A 21,917-nucleotide genomic window follows, 5' to 3' on the forward strand; every position below is an offset into this window, starting at 1 on the left:
GACGGCATAAAGCAGGCAAAAATCTTATTCCGATGTCCGACGTCGTGATCTGGAGTTTGAGGTTGGTGATTGGGTTTTCCTGAGGATCTCACCATTGAAGGGTATTGTTTTGGGAAGAAAGGTAAGCTGAGCCTAAGGTATATCAGGTTGTATAAAATTCTTCGACGGATTGGACAGGTTGCTTATGAGTTAGAATTGCCATCCGAATTGGAATTTGTCCACCCGGTATTCCATGTATCTATGTCGAGGAAATGTATTGGAGACCTTTCTCGAGTCGTCCCTATCAAAGATGTACAAGTTACAGAGGACCTATCATATGAAGAAGTGCCAGTGGCTATATTTGATCGACAAGTCCGCAAGCTGAGAACAAAAGATGTAGCTTTCGTCAAAGTATTGTGGAGGAACAAGAATTTGGAAGAAATGACATGGGAAGCAGAAGAGGAGATGAAGTCTAATACCCGTACCTATTCCAGAATGAAGATAACAAGGATGCTGGTGGAACACATGATATATTGGAAGGTGAAATGGCTCTATGAGGTAAGCAATAACTTGAGAATACTCTTACTTAATACAAAATGGTGATATGCAGATAATGTACATGTCCATAATGCTTTGTATACTCTTGTAAGGCCATACGTTGAGTTAACTGCTTGCAAGTTTTTCCTCTATTTATGGGAGAAACTTGGCCAGAATCCACAACGATTTAAACTCCCCATGAACCCTTACATTCGAGGACGAATGTTCCTAAGGGGGAAGGGTGTTACAACCCATATCCACATGCGTTAGTTCATACCATATATTAGTTAACATAAATCCAAGAAGTAATTACCTTTGAGATGATAAGAAGTTAATCCTATTGGTCTTAAGTGATACAAGGGTGTATAAGGGTGATTAACAAGTATTACAAGTTAAACGAATCAAGGATGTTGTAACTCGTATTTTTAGGTAAACCTAGAGGTTCTTAATACACTCAAGAGGTCATGTATTAAGGTATTTGAATAATATAATATCCGTATCATAAGTCTTGAAGTCAAACGAGTTATGAAACAAAAGTCGACAAACGTTGTCGCAACTTAGGTTCATAATTTTACTTAAACATTAGGTAAAATGTTTCTAAGCTTTTCTCCTAATTTACACAGAATTACGGGGTGATCTACCCACCAAATTAAAGATCTATGAGTCTAGTTTACAACGCATTAAACTTTTTGTTAATATGATCACGGAGTATAGAGATATTCATATTTTTGCAAGACTGCGCAGATTGGTAAATGACAAGTAGGTGCATCACCTACTTGCCAAAATGAGAGGACAAAATTAAAAGACCTAAGTCGACCAAGAGAGGACTTTTAAGGGGTTATGAACTCAGTTATTTCATCCATATTTCAGACCCTCAAAACCAAAGTTATCCCCTACAACTCCTCCCCAAAAATCCCACACAAACCCTAATCGATTTTCCCTCTCTTTCAAGTTCTATTTGAAGGTAAAACCCAGAGTTTGAAGAACCAAGGGAAGGGCTGAGTTATCCAAAAAAGTAAGATAAGTTACTGCCATCTTTCATACATTTTTCTCTGCTGTGAATTCATGGTAATTCGTTCTATACATGTAAGAACTCATGGGACGGTGATCGGAAGCCGTGAGTTCGAGTTATTCACTTATAGCGGACTGTTTTGTGGACTGTTTTGTGTTGCTGTTGGGCTGCATGTTTTACTACTGTTTTGTGGAGTTTTGAAGGTGGAATGGTGTGGAGAAACACCATATATATGTAGGGTTGTGGACTTATAGTTATTCGTAACATTTCCGAGTCATTTGACACGACTACGGTGGTCGTCGTATGTATGATGTAATTAGGTTGTGCGTGGACTATTTTGGGAGGCACAATATGTTTATTATTGATCTTGTTTGGGATGTTTGGTGATTGTTTTGAATGGTTTGAAGTCATATATATAGGGGAGGTGCTGTCCATTTCATCGTAAAATAGGTTGTGGTCGATACATAATAGTTATGACGCTTAAATGATAACGATAGTATCGTTTCTCTTATTGTAGACTAAGGAGTTTTGACAATTGCATAGCTTGAGATTGGGGCAGTATATACAAGGTATGTGAGGCTATCCCTTTTCTTCTTTTGCACGACTCCGATTGTACATAATGTAATGAACGAGCTTCCAAAGATACTCTACTCTTAGAAGCTAGCAGTACTTACATTGCTTTCCCTCTTATGGAACGATTGATGTTAATGTTGCTTCTCTTATTCTTATGTTATCAATGTTGTTGGTACTTCCTGATTCTTATAAGGTTCATAGTGAAGAGTTAGTCCTAATAACGTGTACAGAGGATACCGACCTTACGTCACTCCGAAAGGTTTAGAATGTGATTCCATGAGTCGAGCATGCATTATATATATGTATCTATTTTACTCTACCGAGCCACGCTATAGTTGGCCGGGTACGGCACCTATTGTGCAACCACTGATCAGTTGGGTTTTACCGAGCTCCACGTGGCCGGGTACGATTCTACCGAGCCTATTATGGCCGGGTACGATATGATGATGATGATGCCCACAGAGGCGAATGCTTTAAAGGTTTATGTATTTATACATATGTATCATGCATTTCATGTAAGTAGCCCTCAGAGGTACTAAGATGTTACAGGTTGTATATTCTCTATCCTTGCTTACATTACTGATCGTATTTATGGTTCCTTGCCTTACATACTCAGTACTTTATTCGTACTGACGTCCTTTTATTTGTGGACGCTGCATGTCGTGCTGCAGGTCCTGATAGACAGGCAGGTGCAGCTCCCCCACCACAGTAGACTGTCCAGTTCAGCGGTGATTGGCGAGATCCCTTCTCCGGACTTGCCTTGGTCTTGGTATGCAATTTTTGTTATAGACATTATGGGTATGTCGGGGCCCTGTTCCGGCTATGTTGCAACACTTATGTTCTTTTAGAGGCTCATAGACAGGTGTCGGCTCATGTATAGTTTGGTATGCCTTGTCGGCTGGTTTTTGTTATATAGTCTTTCATGGTAGCATGGTAGCTCGTACCTTATATGTAGTTTCTTGATTGCCTGGTCATCCCATGTTATGTATGTTCATGCTATCATATTTTATTGTTAGTTGTCCATGATCCATGTCTACCATTTATATTGATCTCGTCAACACTAAAAGATAATAAAAAAAGGTTAGATAAAATGTACGTTGGTGCTCGGCAAGTATGGTCGGGTGCTAGTCATGGCCCTCCAGTTTGGGTTGTGACAAACTTGGTATCAGAGCAAGTCTGTCCTAGGAATTTTTTATGAGCCGTGTCTAGTAGAGTCTTGATTATGGATTTGTAGCGCGCTAAATTTATAATCAGGAGGCTACATGACATCTAGGGTTGTTACCTTCTTCCTGAATCTAGATCGTGCGTAGAGTTGAGTCGTAAGTGTTCGTCTCTATTATTCACCTTGTTTTCTTTCAGCGATGCCTTCGACTAGGATGCAAACAATTAGTAGACGGCTTGATACAGCTGCGGTAGAGGGTAACAGTTAGGTGCCCCAAGCCAGAGTAGGACAAAGTAAGGCTCAAAGTGAGATGCCGTCTCATACCTCATCTACTTCGGCTCCTCCAAAGGATATTAGGAGGCACCCAGCGCCTCCAGTTCCTCCGTCTGGCACTCCAGACCAGGATATGCGGAGTGCTTTGCAGTTATTGACTAGCTTGGTAGCTGCTCAGGCTCAGAGGCAGAATACAGGTGCTGCTGAGAAACCAGTTAGTACAAGAGTTCGTGATTTTATTAATTTAGACCCTCCAGTGTTTACCGGATCAGACCCCAAGGAGGACCCACAGACTTTTATTGACCAGGTTCATCGTACACTTCGGGTTATGCATGTTAGTGATACAGAGGCAGTAGAGTTGGCTTCTTATCGGCTACGGGATTTAGCGGTTCTCTGGTATGATAGTTGGGAGAGATCCAGGGGTCCGAACCCTCCTCCAGCTGTGTGGAAGGAATTTTCTGAGGCCTTTCTTCGTCACTACTTGCCAGTTGAGATACGACGAGCTAGAGCTGATAAGTTCTTGAACCTTAGACAAGGTAATATGAGTGTGCGAGAGTACAGTATGCAGTTTGATTCTTTGGCAAGGTATGCTCCCCATATGGTGGCCGAGATGAGTGATAGGGTGCATATGTTCGTGAATGGGTTGGGACCACATCTGATAAATGAGTGTACGACAGCCTCCTTGGTGGAGGGCATGGATATTTCCCGTATTCAAGCTTATGCCCAGACCCTAGAGGATCGTAAGCGCCAGCAGAGGGCAGTTAGGGAGCAGGATAGGGGCCAGCATAAGAGGGCGAGATTTGCAGGGTATTCTGATGACTTCAGAGGCCGCATCAGGCCACAGTTTTCGAGGAGTTCGGCGCCACCTGTAGCTAGTGCTCCTCCACAGTTTCAGAGGCCTCGATATGATCGATCCTATTCTGGTCCAGGTCAGAGTTCGCGGGCATCTGGCTCGCAACATCACAGGGATACTAGTCAGATGAGACCCCCAACACCACATTGTGATCAGTGCGGCAAGGCCCACTTTGGACTGTGTCGTCGAGGTTCTGATGCATGCTATTCGTGCGGGCAGCCTGGCCATATGATGCGGGATTGTCCTAATAGAGGAGGTGATGGTATGGCTCAGCCGACTGGATCTGTGTCTGGTTCTTCCTCATCAGTTCGACCTCCAGCACGGGGTTTTCAGCAGTCGACAGGTCGTGGTAGGGGTAGAGGTGCAGTGCCGAGTTCGAGTGGTGCTCAAAATCGAACCTATGCTCTAGTAGGTCGACAGGATCTCGAGTCGTCTCCAGATGTTGTTACAGGTATTATATCTGTGTTTTCTTATGATGTATATGCGCTGATTGATCCGGGATCTACATTATCATATGTTACACCCTTTGTGGCTAATAAGTTTGGCATTGAACCTGAATTGATAAGTAAACCCCTTGCGGTATCTACTCCGATAGGAGATTCTGTGATTGCTAGAAGGGTATATAGAGGTTGCACTGTGATGATTTGTAGTCGTCAAACCTCGGCAAATTTATTTGAGTTAGAAATGGTTGATTTTGATGTGATAATGGGAATGGACTGGTTGGCCTCATGCTATGCAAATGTTGACTGTCGTACGAAGATGGTTAGGTTTCAATTTCCTGGTGAACCCATCATTGAATGGAAAGGGAATATTGCTACACCAAAAGGTAGGTTTATTTCCTATCTTAAGGCAAGGAAAATGATCTCAAAAGGTTACATTTATCATTTCGTTCGCGTTAGGGATGCGGAGGCGAAACCGCCTACTTTACAATCAATCCCCGTGGTCAACGAATTTCCAGATGTTTTCCCAGATGAACTCCCAGGCCTTCCTCTTGAAAGGGAGATTGAGTTTAGCATTGATGTGGTGCCTGACACTCAACCGATCTCTATCCCTCCATACAGAATGGCCCCAGCATAGTTGCGAGAGTTGAAGGTGCAGTTAAAGGACTTGCTGGATAAGGGCTTCATTAGGCCGAGCACTTCACCTTGGGGTGCACTAGTCCTATTCGTGCGGAAGAAAGATGGGTCGTTACGAATGTGTATCGACTATCGATAATTGAATAAGTTTACTATAAAGATTAAGTATCCACTTCCAAGAATTGATGACCTGTTTGACCAACTCCAGGGTGCCAAGTATTCTCCAAGATTGATTTACGTTCAGGGTATCATCAGGTGAGGGTTATAGAGAAGGATATTCCAAAAATGGCCTTCCGGACAAGATACGGGCACTTTGAGTTCTTGGTGATGTCGTTCGGGCTAACAAATACCCCAGCAGCTTTTATGGATCTCATGAATACTGTATTTAGGCCCTATCTTGATGTGTTCGTGATTGTATTCATTGATGACATTCTAGTGTATTCTCGTTCGGAGGCGAAACATACGGGCTACTTGCGGATAGTATTACAGACGCTTCAGGATCGCAAGTTATATGCTAAGCTCTCCAAATATGAATTTTGGCTGAACTCAGTAGCATTCCTTGGCCATGTGATATCTGACGAATGTATTAGTGTCGGCACTCAGAAGATCGATGCAGTAAAGAATTGGCTGAGACCTGCAACACTATCAGAAGTCCGCAGCTTCCTAGGGCTAGCAAGATATTATAGGCGGTTTGTAGAAGGGTTTTCCTCTATATCATCACCATTGACTAAGTTAACACAGAAAGCTACCAAGTTCCAGTGGTCTAACACTTGTGAATGTAGTTTTCATGAGCTGAAAAATCGATTGACATCTGCACCAGTGTTCACTCTCCCTGAAGGAACAGAAGGTTATGTGGTATATTGTGATGCCTCAGGTATAGGTTTGGGGTGCGTATTGATGCAGCGTGGGAAGGTGATTGCTTATGCATCAAGACAATTGATGAAGCATGAAAAGAATTATCCAACCCATTGTAAGCACGTGATTTTTGCCCTATATGAGAATTACTCCCAAAAAATTCAAAAATAAAATAATTTTTCTTGGTGTGCAATTTTTGTGATATTTTGTGATATTTTTGTGTAACTATTTGTATATTTGTCTATGCATGTTTATTTGTTAAATTATTAAAAATACAAAGGTATGTCGCATTTTGCATGAAGGATTTAATTATACAATTGTTAGTAACTAAGTTTGTTTTACAAAAAATAAAAATTACAAAAATAGGCATCGTTTGCATTTTTTAGCATTTAATGTCCAAATATACAATTTTATGCTTAATTATTACTTAATTGTGCGTTAATTGTTATTGGGAGTTAATTTGCACTTTTATAACTTAATTTAGTTTTTAATAATAGTTTAAGTATTTTTATAATTTAGTTTTAGGAAAATAAAAGAAGAAAAGATAGCAAACAATAAAGAAAGTCGGAATTGGGTCTCTTCTTCGATTTCAAGCCACAGGCCCAAAAAATGGCCCAATCTTCCCAAACGACCCAGTCCATTTCGAACTGGGTCGACCCAGTCCATAACCCAACATCCTTTTATCTTACATTTTACAAAACAAAACAAAACAAAAAAGAGAAAACCTTAAAGAGCTAAGCCATCCGCCCCCCCCCCCTATCTTCATCTTCTCCAACCTCCAAGTCCCACCTCCCATGGATGCCCTTCCTCACGCCTCAACACACACACACACACACGACATTCTCCATCGTCCCATCGACCCCAACACGAGCAGCCATTGATGCTTTCCCCCCCGTTTCCCGTTGTCGAAACCAAACGACCATTGGAGTAGCTTCACGTCCGCCACTGTTGCTGCGTTTTCTTCCAGTCGTTGCAGCTGCTACTGTTGTTCCTTCGTCATCCATGGAGGCCCTTCTGCTTCCATCTTCTCAACCTCAAGTCCAAAGGACCAGCTGCTACATCCATTCATCGACGACGAATGGTTCGTCGACCTCCAGCAGCCCCCGCGCGTTCAAAGAAATTATGGACTGTTTCAGCTTCATTTTCCCCTCGCTGCATCCAAACGAACCCTATAGCTGCCTGCTTCTTTTTTTTCTTCATCGAGTTTGAGTTCGACGAGATGCTACTGCTTCACCATAGTAATGCTGTATTTTGTCCCGGGCCCGGGCCTTAGTGGGCCTAACGGGCCGGGCCTCGCGGTCCCGGGCTTCGTGGTCCCGGGCTCTGGCGGTCCCGGGCCTGGCGGTCCCGGGCTTCGTGGGCCTAATGGGTGGAACCGGCCCGTGACGGGCCTAAGCCCACATGGTCCTGTGCTTAACGGGCCGGGCTCGTGGGCTTCGCGGGCCTAGCGGGCTTTTTTTTTTTTTTTTTTTAGACAATTTCTTGTAGTATCATGGCTATATTAAAAATATATATGTAGTATATATGTATATCTAATTATTAAAGTGCTTGATGAAAAAGAAAATAACAAAACAATAGTAAAACACTAAATTGTCATGCATAAATATCACTTCTTGAAGTATATATATTGTATCTTATGTATATATATTCTCTTATATATTTTCTTTTAGTATATATATTGTATCTTATGTATATATGTTCGCATAATATATTTTCTTGTAGTATATATATTGTATATTATGTATATATTGTAGCATAATATATTTTCTTGAAGTATATTATATTTTATCTTATGTATATATATTCTCTTATATATTTTCTTATAGTATATATATTGTATCTTATGTATATATATTCGCATAATATATTTTCTTGTAGTATATATATTGTATATTATGTATATATTGTAGCATAATATATTTTCTTTTAGTATATTATATTGTATCTTATGTATATATATTCTCTTATATATTTTCTTGTAGTATATATATTGTATCTTATGTATATATATTCGCATAATATATTTTCTTGTAGTATATATATTGTATATTATGTATATATTGTAGCATAATATATTTTCTTTTAGTATATTATATTGTATCTTATGTATATATATTCTCTTATATATTTTCTTGTAGTATATATATTGTATCTTATGTATATATATTCGCATAATATATTTTCTTGTAGTATATATATTTTCTCTTATATATTTTCTTGTAGTATATATATTGTATATTATGTATATATTGTAGCTTATAAATAATTCTAAGTATAGACAAAGAAATATTGCGAAAAGAAGCTCATGGGTAGAAGCAATAAATTTTATTACCAAAAAATGACATATCTTTCTTAGTCATCCTTCCCCCAATGGAATGAGCACAACAAGGTACTAATACCACCATTAGAAGGAAAAAAAACTAAGGAAGATGTGCCAAAATACAAGTTACATATTATTCTATGTATTATCTCTAACAAATCTCATAAATCCTTCAAGGTTCGGAGGAGGTTGCGTTGGTGGTGGTGGAAAAGAAGCTTGTTCATCACCACTTCCGGGCGAAGCCGAATCCTCCGCAAGTTCCGCTATCATTTCTTCATAAGCTTCATCTATCGCCGGTTGTGCTTCTGCAATTCCAAAGTTTCTTCTTTCCGAGCGGATCCAATCTCTAAACAATACTGATTTTTCCAAGCTATCCCTCATAGACGCTCTATGATCACCTATTTGCAGTCTTGCTTGACTGAAAGCGCTCTCTGATGCAACAGTTGAAGCTTGAATTGATAAAATATCCCGAGCCATCCTTGCAAGAACAGGAAAATGTTTTTCCCTTGCCTTCCACCATTCCAAAAGATCAAAAGAGCCGTCTGGATTCTCCTTTTCAAGTCCCTGAGACAAATAAACTTGAAGCTCATTTAGATGTGAAGTTTCATCATAATTTTCACCTTGAGACCCCCTGAACTCCCCCTGAAAAGAAGATATAAGGTAAGCACATAACAGTAATCATCTTTGCTAATTCTTCACGATCTCTATTTGGATCGTAATATAAAATACCTCCAGTGACAGTGTTAATTCCTGGTTGAACTAGATTTGAACCTGTACTAGGGTTAATCGCAGAATCTACACTTGTCCCCTCTAGATGCGCTTTCATTTGAAAAAATCTAGCCTTATCTCTAGGGTGTGTTTTTATGTGCCTAGTCAAACTACCTGTGCCGCTACGGTCTCCTACATATTTATGCGACATTAATTTCCCACAAGTTTTACACTTAGCCTTATTTTTTTCTCTTACTTGAGTAAAAAAATTCCAAACTAATGATGTTTCTAAGCGTTTAGCAGGTTCTCTATTAAAAGTAGGAGTTTCTACAGGTGGGTCGACCGGTGCATCACTTGGGTTATTAAGAGGACTAGTAGGTGTATCATCTAAATCCGGTGCTTGAGTTTCATCATCATCCTCATTTTCCTCATTATTTTCTAAGATGGTTTCATTAGGATAAAGAGCATTCATAATTTCATCATCTAATCTATCACCTGGTGCAACATTATGATAAAATTCACTATCGGTAAATTGAAAACAAGGGTGATCACTATCAAGAATTACGGAAGGAGGAGGACGTCTAGGTTGGCGACTACTTTCAACTTGCTTATCTTTTCTAGGTCGGGGAGCCGGGGGAAGGGTAGTTGGTTGGCCACTACTTTCACCGGTTTTATCTTTTCCTTTACCAAACATTTTTTTCAAAGTAAATGCCATATTAATTATAATTATGCAAACTAAACCACACAAAAATATATTCTAAAAACGTAAGAGTTGAAACGAGTTTACCGGATTGCCGAACAACTTCTTGAAAATTGAAAATCGTTGAACACTTGAAAACTTCAATTCAACAACTTCACAATTTTTCACGAAATTTCAACAATAAATTAAGTAATTGTAGTAGAGAGATTGAGAGAGATTGAGAGATATTGATGAATTGGTGAATAAAAATGAAAGAATGAGGGGGTATTTATAGTTGAGAAATGGGGAAAAGTGTAATTATATAAAGTTTGGGGTTAAAATAAAGTTTGGGGGCCAAATGGCCATTTTTTTAACTTAAAAAACGGTCATATTTTCAGCCCAAACGGCTAGATTTTAAATATGGCCGTTTGATTTTTTTTTTTTTTTTTTTTTGAAAAATAGCCGTTGGGCCCGCCAGGCCCGCCAGGCCCGCCAGGACCGGCCCAGGCCCGCCTGCCGGTCCCGGGCCAAACGGTCCCGGGCTCGTGGGCTCAACCATGGAGACCAGCCCGTGACGGGCTCAGAGGCCCACCAAGACCGGCCCACCCAGGATCGGCCCACCAGGCCCGTTAGGACCGCGGGCCCGGTCCGGTCCGGTTCAGGCCCGGCCCACCGAGCAGCATTACACCATAGTCCGTTGACCAGCTCCTCCGTTGCCGCAAACGCTGCCAGCCCGTTGCCGTTGCTTCTGCTTCCTCCGTCGTACTGCTGCCGGCGCAGCTGCTTCATGCTGCTTCTTCTTCCTCACTCGACGGAATGCTGTTGCTGCTCGTCGCAGCAGTTGCTTCTGTTTTGCCGTTGCTTCATCTTCTTCGAATCGTCAAAGTTCGAAGGTCTTTCGTTGAGTCGAGGCCTGGACAGATTTGTTTACAATCGTTGTTCGTCGTTTCATTTCCGGTTAGTTGGTTTTTGAATCTCATTTATCGTCCATATTTTTGTTTGGTATTTTTCGGATCCAAAATCGATAAATGATTCAATTCTTGTTTTGTTTGTCCGCCGTTGAAATATATTTTTTTAGTTTGTTCATATGTTTTGTTGAATTAATTTTCAGATTTCAAATGGAAATTAATTAATTTATTTTTCATGTTTATTTCATGTTTGTTTTATTGTTTAGGTAAAAATTTGTTAGTTTAATGTTTGTTAGATTCAAATTGAAATTTAATTGATTATTTCTTCAATCTGTTTCATGTTGTTATGAATTTTCCAGAAAATTATTAATGTTGTTTGAGTCATTTAATCCGTCATGTTTGTTGTTTTTAAAAAAAATAGATTCATTCATGTTCATACTTTGTTTGGTTGATCTTGAATCCGAAATTTGTATAGTTTGATTTCTTGTTTATCATTTATGATTATTTCTTGAATTTGTCTCATAATCTTGTTTAAAGTTTAATATAGGAATTGTTGGTTGTAATGTTGTTAGAGTTAATTTTAAGTTCAATATTATTGAATTTAGAAATCTAAATATACTTGTTTGTTGTTATTGTTGTTGAATCTGAAAATAGATTTGTTTGTTGCTAAAAATATTGTTCAATCAAAATTTAGTTGTTCTTTGTTGTTCAATTTGTGTTCATGTGATTTGTTGTTGAAATGTTGAAGAAATCATGTTCATGTGATTTGTTGTTGAAATGTTGAAGAAATCATGTTCATGAGATTTGTTGTTTGAATTTATGTAGAAATTGGTCATATTGGCTATATTTTGGTTGAGTTTGATTAATTGATTTGTTATAGCTGATGGGGGTAATTTGGTAAATCGCAGTACGTTTGGGGGTAAAATAGTAATTGCAACAAGGTCGGAGGAGTAGTTTAGTAATTGTACATTTTTATAATTTTTTATGTGAAGTATGGGGGACAAAATGTAATGGGTGGGTTGTGATATAGTTGTTTAATATAAAGGGGGGACAAAACAAAATTTAGTGGGGAGGAATCTTGTATTTGTTTATGTTAGGCATGAGGGACAAAATGTAATGGGGTGGGATTGATATATTTATTTAATGTAATGGGGGTGAGTGGGAAGATAATGGGTTTGGTAGGAGAAAATGATTGATTTTAATTGATTTTGGGAATGTGCTATATATATAGAAGTCTTGAATCAGAGATAGAGACGGAGAGAATAACAGAGAGGAACGAATCTGAAGAAAAAAAGAACAGATAGACAGAACAGAAAAACACAAACAGAGAAAAAAAAGAGCTGAATATTTAAGAGAGAGAAAAATTCCGAAAAATATTCGAACTTTCAAATAAAAAAAACTAAAAAATCTTCTGCTTTCTTTCATTGTTTGAAATCAGCATTAATTGTTGTTGTTTCATAAAAGTTGGAAGCATTTGTTTTGGGATTACTACTCCACTGGTCTGTTACTGGGTTGTTACTGTTGCTGGGCTGTTGTTGCTGTGTTGTACTGTTATTACTGCTGCTGATTCTCATATTCATTTTCTTTTGCTTCCAATATCAGGTACACAACTGACACGCTGGTTATTGTAATCCGAATATGAAGCATGAATACGAAAAATGAAGAGTTGAAATTCTGAATTAGCTTTAATTATATTCTGAATTTTATTTGTATGTACAAATTATTTAGCTTGCAAAAATCAGAATCATGTAGCTATTTAATACATATAGTGGATCATCCGATGATAGCTTAACGGACGAACTATCTATATATTGCTTAATAAATAAATAAATGGTGTAGTAACTTCGTCTAGTTAATTCTATATTGTTGGATGATTACCATGTCTCAAAAAGCACATTAATTCAACGAATAAACCGTTTCGGAACTTGTAGGAATATTGTTTAGCTAGATACTATTGGTTAATTTCAGCATGTAAATAAATTAGGGCTTTCTTCATTTTCATTTTTTTAAAGACAAATTTAATAGGAAAAGATGAAGGCACTTTAGGACTATCCTTTTAAAATAAATGGGATGAGCCTCGCCCAATAAAACGCACAAATTGCGGGGCCCTCGATAAAAATTTAATTGATTACTTAAACTTCGGGATGGGCCGTTTAGCAAATTTCACGGCCTTCCCCAAAGTAATAAAGCGCTAATCGCTTTAGGCGCGATATAATAATAATACATTCTTAAACACGGGTACGCATTTATGCGACCCAAATCCAAATCCCAAAACATTGAATAAAAATATGTTCCGGATCGTGGATGCATTTTATGTAACGCAATCCAAAGACATGTTTTTAAACGATGTTCACATTCTTTAAAAATATAATAATAACAATAAAAGCGGTTAAAAGTTAAAATTGCACTATAGTTTTTGAACATGTATTAAAATCAGATATTTTAGCCATTACAACAGTTTAAGCGACCGTGCTAGAACCACGGGATTCGGGGGTGCCTAACACCTTCCCTCGGGTCAACAGAATTCCTTACTTAGAATTTCTGGTTCGCAGACTTCATTTGGAAAGTCGAATATTTTCCTCGATTCGGGATTCAATCGGTGACTTGGGACACCATAAATCTCCCAAGTGGCGACTCTGAAATAAATAAATAAATCCCGTTTCGATTGTCCTTTAATTGGAAAAACTCCCTGTACCTCTGCGGGGGCGGAAAGAAATATTGTTTAGAGTAAATATTATTGGTTAATTTCAGCATGTAAATAAATTAAGACATTTTTTTTTATTTTATTTTGTAGAGACAGATTTAATAGAAAATAATGTAGGCATTTTAGGATTGTCTTTTAAAAATAATGAGATGAGCCTCGCCCAATAAAATGCACCAATTGCGGGGCCCTCAATAAATGTTTAATTGAGTATTTAGAATTCGGGATGGACTGTTTAGTGAATTCCACGGTCTTACCCATAAATAATAATACGTTAATCGCTTTAGGCACGATGTTAATAATAATACATTCTTAAACACGGGTGCGCATTTTTGCGACCCAAATCCAAATCCCAAAACATTGAATAAAATGTGTTCCGGATTGCGGGTGCATTTCATGTGACGTAATCCAAAGACATGTTTTAAACAATGTTCACATTCTTGTAAAAATAATAATAATAACAATAAAAGCGGTTAAAAGTTAAAATTGCACTATAGTTTTTGAACATGTATTAAAATCAGATATTTTAGCCATTACAACAGATATTGCCACTGGTCGTCTTGCCACTTCCACGAATTTGCCTTGCTTTGATTTCAGTTCTCAAAGCAACCTTAGCGTCAATCGCTTAACCTGCTCTGATACCAGTTGTCACGGGGCCGCGCGGGGGCCTTCTCCCCACGCGCCGCGCCCCCGTGCGGCGGCCAAGTTACGCCCCAACTTGACTTCAGCCTGTCCAACACCTTGCTAAATTTTCAGCAAGCTTTTTGCATAGACGACTTTGACAGTAATTGCAAGAGACAAACAAATACGGGAAAAATCCCAACCTTTATATTGCGCCCTAGTAGTCGCATTTGTGTTAGTACTCGTTGCGTGCGTCGACCTGTGCGATGCCATCACAGTCGTCGACGTTTACCGGCTCGTTCAGTACGATCTATCTGGCGTCCCGTTCGGATCTCGCCTCGCTACTCTCAATCACCACGCCGGTTCTTCGCTCTTCGCTTCTGTCGATCTCTCTCGCACTGTACTCATGCTTCCCGTTCGTGAGTTGAACCTCGATCTCATTAAAGAATATATTGGACAAGGGAAGCTTTTAGGGGGCTTACTGCTTTTACTGCCTCCTAAATTTAGTCTAGAAAAAGTAGACGCTGCAGCTGGCGATGATGGTGATTTTGACCTTCTGAGGAATAAAGTGTCTGAGCTGGAGCGGTTGCTTATACATGCTAACATCCCTTACCCTGTATATTTTGCTTTTGAGGATGATAATATCAATGCTGTACTAGCTGAAGTCAAGAGAAATGATGCTAGTGGTCAACCTGCAACTGCTACTACAGGCGGATACAAGCTTGTTGTTGCTGCCTCAGATCCTAAGAGAATTGCATCTCCCACCATTGCAAATATTCAGGGATGGTTACCTGGACTGAAACTTGACGGGGACTCGAGCCAACTCCCTACTATTGCCATAGTTGCTTCATACGACACCTTTGGGGCTGCACCGGCATTGTCAGTTGGAAGTGATAGCAATGGAAGTGGTGTCGTGGCTCTTCTTGAGATAGCTAGGCTGTTCTCGGTTCTGTATTCAAATCCTAAAACAAGAGGTAGATATAATTTACTTTTCGGATTGACATCTGGTGGGCCTTATAACTACAACGGAACTCAGAAGTGGCTTCGAAATTTTGACCAACGTCTACGTGAGAGTATAGACTATGCCATTTGCTTGAATAGTCTTGGGTCCTTGGGCAATGAGTTACATCTTCATGTCTCAAAACCTCCCGAAAACGCGTACATTCAACAAATATTTCAGGGTTTCTCTAGTGTAGCAGAAGAATCGGGGCTTCAAGTTGGTCTTAAGCACAAGAAAATAAACATCTCCAGTCCTCGAGTAGCCTGGGAGCATGAACAGTTTTCAAGGCTGAGAGTTACTGCAGCAACAATTTCTGAGCTTTCAACTGCACCTGAATTGCTAGAAAGCACTGGAGGTCTGTCTGATAACAGACATTCTGTGAGTGAAGCCTCAATTATTCGAAGTGTCAAGCTTGTTGCTGAAAGTCTAGCAAGACATATATACGGCCAGGAAGGGAAAAACACAAATATATTTTCCGACAATAGTAGTTTGGCTGTTAATCCTTCCTATGTACGGTCTTGGCCGGACCTTTTGTCCAGGACTGCTCGAGTGGCACCTTTTCTTCCTAAGAATGACCCACTCATCATGGCACTGCAAAAGGAATTAGCTGATCATACTGCTGAGGTGAATATACAGCATGAGACATTAGATGGAGTGTTTACTTTTTACGATTCAATTAGTGGCAGGTTACATATATATCAGGTTGCCAGTGTGACATTCGACTTGCTTTTGCTGTTAGTTCTCGGATCATACTTGATTACACTTTTCAGTTTTCTTGTCATCACCACCAGGGGTCTTGACGATCTTATCAGTCTGTTCCGCCGTCCTCCATCTCGGAAAGTGAAAACTGCTTGATTCTCGATGCCAGACAACTTCAGCTTCAGGCTCCAGCAAATTCTGAAGCTTGCTTTACGTTTTGTAGGCTCAAGGAAAATCGTCCTTGGATGAATTGCTCCCTACTGATCTGTAGTTTGTCGTGGTTAGAAAGTTTTCAACGTTCCATGGGAGAAATTACACATTTTTTGCTCCGATAGTGAAATACGTATTTATAAATTTTTGCTGAGTTACGAATGCACTTCTCATAGCCGGCTACCTAGAGGCACAGTTTCGAGCTTCCTTGTATAGACTATTAATTTGTAGACAGTAAACCAAATGATGCTATGTTCTTGAAAAATAAGATGCTTCAAAATGGCAAAAAAAAAAAAAAAAAGAGCTTTCACACCTCCTTTTTCCGCCTCCGCCAGGGTCGTAGGGAGTTTTTCCAATTAAAGGACAATCGAAACGGGATTTGTTTATTTATTTCAGAGTCGCCACTTGGGAAATTTAGGGTGTCCCAGGTCACCAATTTAATTCCGAATCGAGGAAAATATTCGACTTTCCAAATGAAGTCTACGAACCAGAAATTCTAAGTAAGGAATTCTGTTGACCCGAGGGAAGGTGTTAGGCACCCCGAATCCCGTGGTTCTAGCACGGTCGCTTAAGCTGTTGTAATGGCTAAAATATCTGATTTTAATACATGTTCAAAAACTATAGTGCAATTTTAACTTTTAACCGCTTTTATTGTTATTATTATTATTATTTTTACAAGAATATGAACATTGTTTAAAACATGTCTTTGGATTACGTCATATGAAATGCACCCGCAATCCGGAACACATTTTATTCAATGTTTTGGGATTTGGATTTGGGTCGCAAAAATGGGCACCCGTGTTTAAGAATGTATTATTATTAACATCGTGCCTAAAGCGATTAACGTATTAGTATTTATGGGTAAGACCGTGGAATTCACTAAACAATCCATCCCGAATTCTAAATACTCAATTAAACATTTATTGAGGGCCCCCGCAATTGGTGCATTTTATTGGGCGAGGCTCATCTCATTTATTCTTAAAAGACAATCCTAAAATGCCTACATTATTTTCTATTAAATATGTCTCTACAAAATAAAATGTCTTAATATATTTACATGCTGAAATTAACCAATAATATTTACTCTAAACAATATTTCTACCAAGTTCCTACTAGATGGCCTATTCGTTTGATTTTTGACTCGACGAAGTTACTACACCATTTATTTATTTAGGCAATATATGCAGATAGTTCAACTGTTAAGCTATCGTCGAATGTTCCACTATGTGTATTAAATAGCTACATGATTCTGATTTTTTGCAAGCTAAATAATTTGTACATACAAATAAAAATCAGAATATAATTAAAGCTAATTCAGAATTTCAACTCTTCATTTTTCGTATTCATGCTTCATATTCGGATTACAATAACCAGCTTTTCAGTTGTGTACCTGATATTGGAAGCAAAAGAAAATGAAGATGAGAATCAGCAGCAGTAATAACAGTACAACACAGCAACAACAGCCCAGCAACAGTAACAACCCAGTAACAGACCGGTGGAGTAGTAATCCCAAAACAAATGCTTCCAACTTTTATGAAACAACAACAATTAATGCTGATTTCAAACAATGAAAGAAAGCAGAATATTTTTTTTGTTTTTTTTTATTTTTATTTGAAGGTTTGAATATTTTTCGGAATTTTTCTCTCTCTTAAATATTCAGCTCTTTTTTTTCTCTGTTTGTGTTTTTCTGTTCTGTCTATCTGTTCTTTTTTTCTTCAGATTCGTTCCTCTCTGTTATTCTCTCCGTCTCTATCTCTGATTCAAGACTTCTATATATATAGCACATTCCCAAAATCAATTAAAATCAATCATTTTCTCCTACCAAACCCATTATCTTCCCACTCACCCTCATTACATTAAATAAATATATCAATCCCACCCCATTACATTTTGTCCCTCATGCCTAACATAAACAAATACAAGATTCCTCCCCACTAAATTTTGTTTTGTCCCCCCTTTATATTAAACAACTATATCACAACCCACCCATTACATTTTGTCCCCCATACTTCACATAAAAAATTATAAAAATGTACAATTACTAAACTACTCCTCCGACCTTGTTGCAATTACTATTTTACCCCCAAACGTACTGCGATTTACCAAATTACCCCCATCAGCTATAACAAATCAATTAATCAAACTCAACCAAAATATAGCCAATATGACCAATTTCTACATAAATTCAAACAACAAATCTCATGAACATGATTTCTTCAACATTTCAACAACAAATCACATGAACATGATTTCTTCAACATTTCAACAACAAATCACATGAACACAAATTGAACAACAAAGAACAACTAAATTTTGATTGAACAATATTTTTAGCAACAAACAAATCTATTTTCAGATTCAACAACAATAACAACAAACAAGTATATTTAGATTTCTAAATTCAATAATATTGAACTTAAAATTAACTCTAACAACATTACAACCAACAATTCCTATATTAAACTTTAAACAAGATTATGAGACAAATTCAAGAAATAATCATAAATGATAAACACGAAATCAAACTATACAAATTTCGGATTCAAGATCAACCAAACAAAGTATGAACATGAATGAATCTATTTTTTTTTAAAAACAACAAACATGACGGATTAAATGACTCAAACAACATTAATAATTTTCTGGAAAATACATAACAACATGAAACAGATTGAAGAAATAATCAATTAAAAGTCAATTTGAATCTAACAAACATTAAACTAACAAATTTTTACCTAAACAATAAAAGGAAGAAGAAGAAGATAGGAGGGGTGGGGGCGGATTGGTTTAGTGTTAGGGTTTCTTGTCTTTTAATTTTTGTTTTGTTTTGTAAAATGTAAGACAAAGGGGTTTGGGTCTTTTGGGTTATGGACTGGGTCGACCCAGTTCGAAATGGACTGGGTCGTAGGGAAGATTGGGCCATTTTTTGGGCCTATGGCTTGAAATCGAAGAAGAGGCCCAATTCCGACTTTCTTTATATTTTCGCTCTCTTTTCTTCTTTTATTTTTCTAAAACTAAATTATAAAAATACTTAAACTATTATTAAGAACTAAATTAAGTTATAAAAGCGCAAATTAACTCCCAATAACAATTAACGCACAATTAAGTAATAATTAAGCATAAAATTGTATATTTGGACATTAAATGCTAAAAATGCAAACGATGCCTATTTTTGTAATTTTTAATTTTTGTAAAACAAATTTAATTACTAACAATTGTAGAATTAAATCCTACATGCAAAATGCGACATATTTTTGTATTTTTTATTAATTTAGCAAATAAACACGCACAGACAAATACAAATAATTATTCAAAATATCACAAAATATCACAAAATTGCACACCAAAGAAAAATCATTTTATTTTTGAATTTTTTGGGAGTAATTCTCATATAGGGCAAAAATCACGTGCTTACAGCTGCCCCTCTTTGCCCGAAGACACGAAGGGTTTTCGTGCAAAGATAAAGCGAGCGATTTTTGCCCATCCGAGTACTCCGTGTGAAGCATTTTTTGAAAAAGATTTGACCGAACCTTTGCTTCAAAGGTTTCCTACATATCCTGGGCTAAACAGGAATCAGGTCAATGTAGTTCGGGAAGTTTTTGGTAGCTGGGACTACCGTGGGACTGCGATGTTACTGCTGTTGCATGCTGTTATCACTGCTTACCGATCTCCTTGTTACACCGTGCTTAAAAGAAAACAAGAAGCTAGGCTAGACTAAAATTTGTTCTTGTTGCCTTGCTTTCTTGTCGGCTTGTGTTTCCTCCGGTGCTTTTCTTCCGATGCTTTTCTTCCTTTTGACACATGGACTTGAGTTTGTGCTGGGACCTCTTGTTGCAACCTTCTGCTTCCCGGTTCTGGGGATTTTTATTGTTTCATGTTGGGGATTCCTATTGTAACCCTTTGTTTTATTGTCCTCTGACTTGATCTTGAAATGTATGCCTCTGTTGTATGGGCGGGCTCCCAACATCAATACTTGAAAATTAATGCTGAATGTTGTAAGCACGTGATTTTTGACCCTCCCCGGGAATTTTTACATTATTAGCTTAAATATTTAATTTAGGACTAATATAGCTATTTCGACTATTTTTACTTTATTTTTCTCGCAAAAGAAAAAATTACAAAAATATGTATATAAATTTTAGTTTATGTATCCCTCATAAATAGCACTTTATTTTGGTACTTTATATAAATTCGAAAATTAAAAATATATATATATAATTCTATTAATGTTTTGTAGTCGTTTTAATACAAAAAAAGTATTAATTTATATTTTGTCTTTATTAAAAAACGAAAATTACAAAAAATAGTTTATTAATATTTTATAGTCATTTTAACTTTGAAAAAATACAAAAAATATTACTTCATATTTTATCTTAATATTTACGAAAATTACAAAAAATAGTTTTATTAATATTTTGTAGCTATTTTAAATCTTGAAAAATATTTTAAAAAAAAGATATAGTTTTGTTTAAATACTAGTCTTATTTTTGGTAGTTATTTTGTTTACGTAGGACTAGTTAAGCAACGTTTTCTATTTCTCGGGTCCGGGCAAAAGAATAATATTCGGGTTCAAACTACCCGGTTTTAGGCCTAATTTCGGACCTAACCCATAATAAACCGTGTCCAGAACACATGGGGAACCCCACCACGCGTGGGGGACATATGCCTTGAACCCCACCAAGCGTGGGGCTCATTTTTCTTGGCAAAGTATTACAAAACACGGACAAGGGGGACCAACAAAAGGACTTGGGAATTTTTAAAAAAATTTAGTACTGTTCATCATCTTCTTCTTCATAAAAGAAGAAGAAGAGAAACCCTACTGTGAAAAAAAGACCCCGTCACCTTCCCCCAACTTCCCTCCGTCCATAACCACCACCCAAACGAACGCCATAACCACCACCCCCCACGTCCAAACACCGACTGAAACCAGTCGCACCCCCACGCACCCGCCATTGCTCGTCGTCAACCTCAGCTCTAGCCTCACCCAAACTCCTCCGAACGACCACCATCGTCGTTACCATCTCCGCCATCGTCGACCACCACCCCTACTGTCGCACCCAAACACCACGTCCAAACAACCAGCTCCCCGACTCCCTCGTCGTCACTGTCCAACCATCGTGACCCACCTCCAACCAGCAATCACCCATCACCAAACGACCACTCCCTCACGTCCAAAACCAGTCACGACCTCCATAGCCCTCGACCATTACTATCGCAACCAGCCCCCCCCCCCCCCACAGCTGCTCCCCGTCGTCCCTGTCCAGTCGCGACCAGCTCCCCCATCGACTCCCTCACGTCGAAACACCATCACCTTACTGTCCAAACCACCATAATCCAGCCCTCGACCACTGCCCCGATGACCACTGTTGTTCGTCGTCCCCATGTCCAGCGACGCCTCCGGCCATTAAACACTGCCCGTTGATCCCATAGTCGTCGACCAAACAATCCGTCAGTGAGGTCGAGTTGAAGTCGAGTTCCAATCCAAAGTCCAAAAGTTGAGTCGAGGTCCGGTTCGTCGAGTTTGTTCCGGGGTTTTCATCATTATTCCTCGTCGAGTGAGGTCCGGCTTGAGTTCCGTCGGAATCGTGTTTGTCGTTCTGAGTTTGTCGAGGTGCAAAGGTCAGTAAACCTCGATGTATTAGATAAATAAACTTTACGTTGAATGTTTGAGATGCAATATAAAAATTGGTATGGAAATTTTCTGCCTATGTTTCATTGTCTGCACTTTGGTTCATTTTCATGTTATGTTAT

The 21,917-nt window shown here is 38.5% G+C and overlaps 1 protein-coding gene across 1 annotated transcript; it reads left to right on the forward strand.

The window, feature by feature from the left end:
• Positions 1 to 14,572: 14,572 nt before the first annotated feature.
• LOC104226335 (uncharacterized) lies at positions 14,573 to 16,410 on the forward strand. Its single transcript, XM_009778307.2, has one exon. The coding sequence runs from the start codon at positions 14,664 to 14,666 to the stop codon at positions 16,110 to 16,112; it is 1,449 nt and encodes a 482-aa protein (XP_009776609.2). The 5' UTR covers positions 14,573 to 14,663; the 3' UTR covers positions 16,113 to 16,410.
• Positions 16,411 to 21,917: the final 5,507 nt, after the last annotated feature.

The sequence above is a fragment of the Nicotiana sylvestris genome, chromosome 8, assembly GCF_000393655.2.
Source record: "Nicotiana sylvestris chromosome 8, ASM39365v2, whole genome shotgun sequence".
Lineage (NCBI taxonomy): Eukaryota > Viridiplantae > Streptophyta > Magnoliopsida > Solanales > Solanaceae > Nicotiana > Nicotiana sylvestris.